The sequence below is a fragment of the Choloepus didactylus genome, chromosome 2, assembly GCF_015220235.1.
Source record: "Choloepus didactylus isolate mChoDid1 chromosome 2, mChoDid1.pri, whole genome shotgun sequence".
In the NCBI taxonomy this organism is placed as follows: domain Eukaryota; kingdom Metazoa; phylum Chordata; class Mammalia; order Pilosa; family Megalonychidae; genus Choloepus; species Choloepus didactylus.
The window spans coordinates 55,837,945-55,847,027 of NC_051308.1; the positions used below are offsets into that span (position 1 = coordinate 55,837,945).

Here is a 9,083-nt window from a genome sequence, read left to right on the forward strand (position 1 = left end):
TGGCACTCAGGGCAGCATGCTCAGTGAAAACTTGTTGAATTGGTCCAACTAAGTTTCCACACCTCCCTCCAGCTCTACTCCTTTCTCTTAACCCAAACTACTTTTAGTTGGATCCCTCCAGTCCTCAGAGATTAGACAACCAAGGATACATGATCAGGTTTTTGATTTTAGAGGATCGTGCTGGCTGGCAGTCTGAAGGAAGAGATTTGAGGTGGGGCTAGAGTGGGTTCAGACCAGCAGGTAAGAGGCTATTGCAACAACCCAGATGAGAGATGGCAGGAGCTGGTCCAAGGCAGGGCTCATAAAGATGGAACGAAGAGGATGGATTCAAGAAATATTAGAAGATTAAAAGATGACCCAACTGTCTTGCCCTATACAGCTTCCAGAGCACTTTCACGTCAGTTATCTCCTTCGACCCTCAACAACCCATGAGGTATACTGAGAAAGTGTAACTACCATCTCCATTTTATAGGAGATAAAGCAGAGACTAGGAAGAGTGGGTTTGATTGCCCACAGTCATGCAGCTGGTTAGGACAGGGTAGGGGCTAACATATAGGGCTCTCCCCATGCCAGGACCCACACTGGAGCTGCCATGGGAGGGCTGGGTGTTAAGCTGAAGAACCCTGACTCTGCTACCTGCCTGAAGGCTATTTACACAGTTCCAATTGATTTGTTGTAACCTGTAATTATTTTTGCTGAATTTTTTTTACGCTCCATTTGGTTTTTACTCCCCAGTAGACAAGCTACAGGAAAAAGCAGCTTGGGAGGTAAAGGGAAGCAGGAAAGCCTGTGCTTCATTGTGAGATAGACGGGTAGGGGATTCCAGATGCTGGTGTCCCTCTCTTGCTCCCCATCATCTGCCCTTGGCCTCTTCCTCAGGCTCTCTTCCTCCCCACAGATGGCAGGTAGGAGCTCTTGAGCCAGATCACTCTTTTTCAGTGGCTTTCAGGTCTTTCTCTGACCAAAATCTCTCCAAAAGGTGAGAAGAACCTCTCTAGAGCCCTAACTCCCTTTCTACCTAGTAACCATTTCCCATCAGCACAACCTGTGGTGCTATCAAGACATTGACATTTTGGAAGAAAGAGGGAATGAACACTGTAAGGATAGATTGTTAATTTTTTAAATTAAACCTGACTCCGAGATCCAACCTACTGAATTGGTGGGATGTTCCATTGTTCTTGGAATACCCTTCCCCTCCCTAAGGTGAGTCCAGTGTTTGGGATGGTTGCTCAATTCAAGCCACTTGGGGAAAGGCCTCCACCCACTGTCTGAACCTGTAGGGTCCATTTGAGGCAGTGACTGCTACTCACAGCATCTATTCCCTCCATGCCCATCGGCCTTTGTCACCCAGAACCAGTCAGAGGCTCTGTCATGTCCAGGGGGCTGCAGGGGTTTGGGGTGCAGGTCTCCTTGGCTCACAGAACCTGCCCCACACCCTTCCACTCCCTCCTCCCACCCTCCCCCCAGGTTCCAACCGCTCCCTAATTCCAGACCAAGCCTCAGCCTCCTCCCTCCCCTCCCTGGCGGAGCCAACTCATTCCCAGGGAAGGCTTTCAGATCTTGAGTTTGTTTTGTTTTGTCTTTTAAAATCTAAGTGGAAACACAAAGAAGCTGGTAAGTTTGACTGGGGATGAGACCTTAGTACTCAAAGCTTGGATGAAGTTCCGGGTGTGCAGTTGGGGTGAAGTTAGAAATTGCTCCTATTCTTTTGTGACAGGTTTACCATCAGGAAAGTGGACACAGTTAATATCTCAATCACATAAGTCTATCACACACTGTTAACCAAGAAATTCACCTACTTAATTTGTAATCCTCACAATTAGTATCCCAAGGTAGGTATTTGTACCCACATTTTGACATGTGAAGAGATTCTGAGAGTGTGAGAAAAAACAACAACAAAACTTGCCCAAGAATATACACCATTCAGAGGAGGAGCAAGGACTTAATCCCAGTCCTGGGCTCTGACTATTTCCACTACTCCAGGTACCACTGGGTGGTTAATGAGTGCCCTTCACCAAAGGTATTTGTGTTATCAAAGCCTTGTCTATTACTAGGAAATACTCAGGTAACAGTTCATATTTTCTGGAAGCAACCTCCAGCATCTATTAAAATTATACCAGGTCGAGCAGTGTGATGAGGCGAGAGCGACCCCCAGACTGAACAAAGCCCACACACCACTGCATCCCCGCCTCCGGTGCCTACATACCACTGCCATCACCATCTTGCCCAAAAGAAAGGCTGAAGGGGATGCCAAAGGAGGTAAAGCCAAGGCAAAAGATGAGCCACAGAGAAGATCTGCAAGGTTATCTGCTAAACCTGCTCCTCCAAAGCCAGAACCCAAGTTTAAAAAGGCCCCTGCAAAGAAGGGACAGAAGATACCCAAAGGGGAAAAGGGGAAAGCTGATTCTGGCAAGGATGGGAATAACCCTGCACAACATGGAGATGCCAAAATAGACCAGGCACAGAAAGCTGAAGGTGCTGGAGATGCCAAGTGAAGTGTGTGCATTTTTGATAACTGTGTACTTCTGGTGACTGTACAGTTTGAAATACTATTTTTTATCAAGTTTTATAAAAATGCAGAATTTTGTTTTACTTTTTTTTCCAGCTATGTTGTTAGCACACAGAACACTTCATTGTTGTTTTTTGGTGAAGGGGCAAATGTCACTAATAGAATGCCTCTGAAGCAGGATTGATAGGGAAGAAAACACCTTTGCCCTCTAATTTTGAAAGACTTCCTCTTTACTCCCAGGGGATGGGTTTCCCTGATGTTGACACATTAGCCACCTTGGCACAAATGCCTTGTGGTATGGAAAAACTAAAATTCGTTTTTATGTCCTCTTCTCCCTCTCAGCCTTCAGCATAGACTTGGCTCCCTTAAACCTGTTGGGGTCTGACCTAAAAGAATTGGTTACCAGAATGTCAGGCAATTTGGACCTTCCAGTGACGCCCCTGAGATGGCATCTTACAAAAGAGCAGTGAGTCCTTGTTTAGATTGTGGATCTTAAAACTGATAATTCTGCCATTTCCATTTCATTTCCTGAAAGTCAGGGTCAGCTAGTGAAAAGTTGTCAAACAACATGTTAAATGTGAAATGTCAAACCTCACTCTAAACTTTCCCTGTTCAGAGCATCAAATGAAGACTTCATTGGGTTTTATTGTGGCTTTCTGATTTTGGTAGCCCATTGAAGAAGGGAGTTTGAAAGTTGTTGTATACTGTTCCTGACTGTCTGCCCTTGTCCTGTCTGACATACCATGATTATTTATTAAAGTATCTTTAATAAAGCTGGATACAGTTTGGCTTGGAAAAAAAAAACTATACCAGGTCAAAAAGTAAATAAAAAGAAGCCTGAGTAAATACTGAACTCTAGATAGTGATATGATGCTGAAGTGTTTAAAGGTTAAGTGTATCAATGTCTGCAAATTACTCTGGAATGTATCAAAAAGAATGGACTGATGGATGGATAGGCAGACAGATATTGATAAAGCAAATATAGTAAAATGTTAATTACAGAATCAAATGGTGGGCATAGGTATGCTCACTGTATAATTCTTTAAACTCCTCTGGATGCTTAATTTTTTTCTTAATAAAATATTGGGGAAAACATGCATCACACATGTAGCGCACACCCACCTCCTGCTCACACCATGGGGGCCTGAAGGGAGCCTAGCCATTAGCGACTGAATTCTTTTCCAAGTCTCTGGCAGGAAGAGTCCTGGACCAGACACTTGAGCATACAGAATAATGAACAGATGAGCAGTCCTTACTTTGTGGAAATTCAAGACTAGCTGGGAGAACACAGGACAGAATCAGAAAACCAACAGCCCTGAAGACAGTGAGGGAGCAGGGGCACCAACTGCCTGTAACTACACTTTGTCCAAAGCCTTTTCCATTTGACTCGGATGCATGAGAAGACGCACCACGTCAGAGTCAGAGACAGGCAGTAATGGAAGGTGACCCAGGAGATGCAGATGATCCAGAGTGGAGCACTCACTTGTGGGTCCCTGTGGGTGTGCTGAAGCACAGAAGTGGCTCCTTTCTGTGGCAGGGTTGGGTTAGTGGAAAGTTAGTGCACTCGGAACCACGCCAGCCCCAACTTCTGCTGGTTTATATCAACTGGAACAAGTCGCTTAACCTCTTCAAGCTTAATTTCCTCTTTTGTTAAATCAGAGGCAGCTAAACTACGGTCTGCAGGCCAATTCCTGCCCAGGGCCTGTTTTTTATATGCCGGGGAAGTGAAGAATGCTTTTATATTCTTAAATGGCTGGGGAAAAAAATCAAAAGAAAAATAATATTTTGTGACACATGAAAATTATATGAAATTCAAATTTCAGGGTCCATAAACAAAGTTTTATTGCAACATAGTCGCTCTCTTTTGTTTATTGTCTATGGCTGCTTTCAACTTACTACAGCAGAGTCAACTAGATGCAGCAGAGACCTATGGCCCTCAAAGCCTAAGGTATTTATGCATCTAGCTCTTTACAGAAAAAGTTTGCTGACCCATTGTTAATGGTCCATCCACGAACCTCACTGCTCCACCTACCTGACTTCACAAAATTGCTATGAGAATTAATATGAGATTTGGGCTTAGTAAACTGTAAGTTTCCATAGGATGCAAAGTGTTACTACTGCCCTGATCTTGTTTTTCTCAATACCATCCATACAAGGGGGCATATGGGAGAAATGTCCTATATGATAGGGGGATAGGGGGCACAGGGAGGTTAAAGAAGGGAGAAAAAGTGGACACACAGAAAGAAATGCCCTTGTTTTACCCACAAGGCTCGCATAAAATCAACAGTCCCGTCTGGGGACAGTAGTATGAGCCAGTTGTTAAACATAGCCACTATTAAAAAGTAAATTATATAAACTTACAATTAATGTTATATTGAAAGCAAAGGTAATAAATACTCAAAATTTGTCACTTCCTAACTATTTTACTACATTTTATTATTAACTATGCTCTTGAGGTTATTTAAGTCTATTGTATCTGCATGGTGCAAATGCTATAGAATGGCAGGCTGCTGTGAGCCTCTTCCTGAATCTGCATTCAGTGATGTCCCATAGGTAGCTGGTAATTAGCCATGGTGGCAGGATTTACACCTTGGCAACTGAAAAACGCTGCATATCAGAGGTTCTCTCCCCTTAACCCCCACCAAGCTGGTTGTTAAACATTGACCAGCACATGCTGGGACCAGGGCTTCAATTTACAGCAGATTCATAAAGGAGAGGGTGGGCGAATGACTGAGGACAGAGGCATCAGGAGGAACAGAAGAGACGGAGTTCCATGGCCTCTCTTGCCCCAAGAAGGCTTGAACCAGAAGAGAAGATCTGGGGAATGAGGCTCTAGTAATTTTGTGGAGGAAGCCTGGAGCCTGGGTTTTTGCAGCCATTACTGTGATCCACATTGTTTGGTCATAGCCCAGGGTGGGAGGTCAGAGAGAATCTGGTTGCAGAAGGATGGGGACACCAAGCCTTAGGGAAGTGAGTGACTTGCCTGGAGTCACCCAGTGCCTCAGAGCCAGGTCTAGTATTCCTGAGTCCTGACTCCTTCTCCGGGACAGCGGCGCTGCTTTCCCAAGCACCTGCTGATGACAGGAAATGGATGTGTGGGGTGACCTGCCTGGCTGCTGTCTTCCCTTCTGTGAAAGTCCGTCTCCCTCCCTTTCCTTCAACACGTCTTGGAAGCTTTGTCTGTCCCTGAGAGCCTGACCGCCCTCCGCCTCAGCTCACACCACCCCTCCTCAGCCCTCTCTCTCACAGCCCTTCAGTCATCTGCCTGGACTGTTTCTAACCAGGCTCATTAATTAACAGCACAGGAACTGTTCAGCACATGAAGAGTTCGGCCCATGGGCGGGGTGATTGTCTATAGCTTTGAGAAGCTCCTGGTGGCTGTCTTGTCAGGCAAGCTGGCGAAGGGTGTCTTTGTCTCTCCAATGAGAGGACTTTTTATCTTGACTTTTTGCACTTCTTTGGGAGGAGACCAATAGAGAAGATGCACACAAGGAGGGAGGAGATGGTGTTCTGGGTGTGGTCTGCTCCCCAAGCACATGTGATGATTCATTCTGTATCATGTGAAACAGTAGACTCCTGGAAAGACACATTTGGGAGAACCTAAGAGACCATCACACCCAGTACTTCCTTTTACAGATGGGGAAACTAAGGCCAGAGAGAGGCAATGACAAGAGCAAAGTTATGTTGCTGGCAAATGATGGTGATGGGTTCAAATCTAGGACTTCCTGAAATGTATGTTCTTTTCTAAGGACAGAGCTAGAACTTGGTGACTTGACTTCCAGACAAAACAGAAACTTTCTTTAAAAAAAAAATAGTCTATTATATATTCCTGGAAGTATGCTGAACACTATAAAATAAATTCAATGAACACAGTTCCTGCCATCTATAGTAATCAGTCTAATTACTGGACATAGACAAAAAAGGAGTTTAGGCTTAGACAGTGGATAAGTTCATTTAACAGATACACAAATAGAATTTGCACTCTAGGGCTGGTGATCATAAATGTAAGCATAGTATAATGGGGAAGGTGTGGGTCGGAGAAGCAGAGATCTGAGTTCAAATCCTGTCTCTGCTATTTGTTAGCTGTAGCTGTGTGACCTTGAACAATCTACTCAGCCTCTCAAAACCTCAGCTTTCCTGATTATAAAATGGGGAGAGCACTATCCACTTAACAGGGATGTTGAGAGAATGAAATGAGATGGTGTTTGTGAAGTACTTAGTATAGTGTCTGGAGCATAAGAGCTGCTCAAATAATGGTAACTAGTATTAGTGCCTTAGTGACAACTAGAGCCAGGCCTGGGGAGTGGGCAGGGCAGAAACAAGGGAACTGGGAAAGAAGAGGATTTGCCTACCTGGTGTTGGTCACAGCAAAAGCAAACATTCCCCCCATATCTGCGTTTATCTTTATAATTTACCGATATCCCTGAGAGACAAATTGGAGTTAGCCATGTTTCACAGATGGACATACATTCACAGTTTTCACTCAAGATTTATTTTTCCACGTATGTCCTTGGTGATGGGGTTATAATGATGCACAAGCAGAGTCAGATGGAAAAGGCTCCAACTCTGGATTCTTAAGCTAGTATTTCCTTCAGACCTCACTCATTCTTCTAGTTTTGGAAAGGCCTAGAACACCCAGAAACTTCCACATGTCCAGAATTCTGAGGAGGAGACAGGCAGTGATGGAAAGAGGTGAAAAGAGGATACCACACGCTGACTCATCCTGTGGCTCTCCAGAGCATCGGTGGGGGGATGGGGGTGCGAAGGCCTCTTTCCTTGATGGCCCCCTCAAAGTTGGCATGCACCCATTCCAGGCTCCCGGAGGCTCATTCCCACAGGACAATTGCTTCTGGGCTGCTGCTCTGGGCTCTGGGCCAGGCAGACTCTGGCATTCAACCAGTCGAAGCCGGAGTGCAAAGAACTAAAGACAAGACAGGTGCTGCATGTCAATGACAGGAGGGAGGGAGGAAACGCTGCCTGCTCTGCTAGTCTGTGTGGACCCCAGCACGGCATGCTGAGAGCCCGCCGGGGAGAGTGTGTGTGTGGGTGCTCACATGTGGAACATGGGTAGGCACGGGAGTGACCACACCTGCTGCAGAGCCTTCACGCATGGTGAAAATGGAAGAGGCACGCATGTTTGGGTAAATGTGACTGGGAAGTGTGTTTATGTGTATGTGTTTGTGGCATGGATGTCTGAGTGCGTACTGTGTGTTGTGAGAATGGTGGGTAGGTGTGAATGAGTGTGTGAGCTGTACATATCCAAGATGTAAACAGAAGGCAAAGAGGCTGATGCCACAAGTCACATACAAAAACTCTGTAGACGCGTGCTTTCAGTATGAACCCACGTGCGTTGTCTGTGCAATTGACACGTGCATGTCTGGTCTATACATACCAGAGTGTTTAAAAATATTGATGACTGTGTGTTTAAAAATGTGTATAACTAGATAAGTGAGTGTTTTGTGTATTTGTACATGGGGTTGTATATGTGAGTGCTGGGTGTGTTATGTGTGCATCTATGTAAATCTGTGTGTGCTTCTGGCCAGGTCTAGGAACACAGGATACTAGTGTGGTGCAGTGATGGATTCCTATTTTCCTTTAAGCCTGGGATTCTCTCTCCCTTGGTCTGTCACAATTCTTCTGTCCTGAGTGAAACTTGAAAAGCCAAGTCCCTGACCCTAGACACAGTGTATCTTCTCTGCTCAAACCCAACCCACCCTGCTAGATCCCACCACCAGGAGCAGCCTCTAACCCAAGATCTAGACAATCCAAGAGTCTTTCACAGCCTTTCCTCCCTCTGTCTTTCAACAAACAGGACCTGCAGCCTAAACCAAGCAGTCCACAGTGGCTCCAGTTAATGCACGGCTTTGACACAAACGTCCCAGTTTCCCATCCAGAGCCTACAAGGGCTGGTTGGAAGGCCCACATAATTTCTTCCCTTCCTTGTCATCTCCTAAAAGTGGTTACTCCAACAGGCTCCCTCTGCTCTGGGAATGACATCCCTTCTTTGCTCATTTCTCTCTGCTTTTGTCTAATTAGGTACAGGAGGCTGCCGAAACTGACAATAGAATTACCTGTGAGGCTAGATTCTGTCAATCTCCATTAAAAGCCCAGGGAGAGAACAGTCAAAGCACAGGGACACCGTGGTGCTGTTATTGCAATGGGGTTCACTGTGAGAGCAAACAAAACCACCTTTCCCCTAGACGCTCACCCTGGGCGGATGAGTCAATCTGGCTTCCAGTCCAGGCTGCAGAGCCCACCACGCCGCAGTTCCTAGGGGTCAGAAGCCTGGGAGAGCAATGCACCTCGCTGCTGGGGATACTCAGACATCAGCCAGGCTCACCTTTCCCCAGAGCATCGGCTCAAGGTTGGCTCAACAACCCTTCCCTAACGTTAAGGACTTGTGGAAAGTCCAAAGCCTGCCTCCAGGTTTTTGTGATTTCCTAAGTGACTTACCTCCTCTTGACCACCTCTGGTTTTGAGCTACTGCTGGATTATTTGGTTTGTGGACCATCTCTCTGCTCTCCAACCCCTCCATGTTTTTCTGGTTCCCACCAATTTAACCCATTGTGGAACT

At 45.7% G+C, this 9,083-nt stretch overlaps 1 protein-coding gene across 1 annotated transcript in view; it reads left to right on the top strand.

Moving 5' to 3' along the window:
- The window catches only part of LOC119511636 (non-histone chromosomal protein HMG-17-like), a 34,267-nt gene extending 31,627 nt beyond the window's left edge, over positions 1-2,640 (top strand). Inside the window, exons 2-3 of the mRNA XM_037806141.1 lie at positions 899-905; positions 2,156-2,640. Of these exons, the coding sequence (XP_037662069.1) occupies positions 899-905; positions 2,156-2,495 (347 nt within the window). The 3' untranslated portion in view covers positions 2,496-2,640. The remainder of the gene's footprint in view (positions 1-898; positions 906-2,155) is intronic.
- The last annotated feature ends 6,443 nt before the right edge of the window (positions 2,641-9,083 follow it).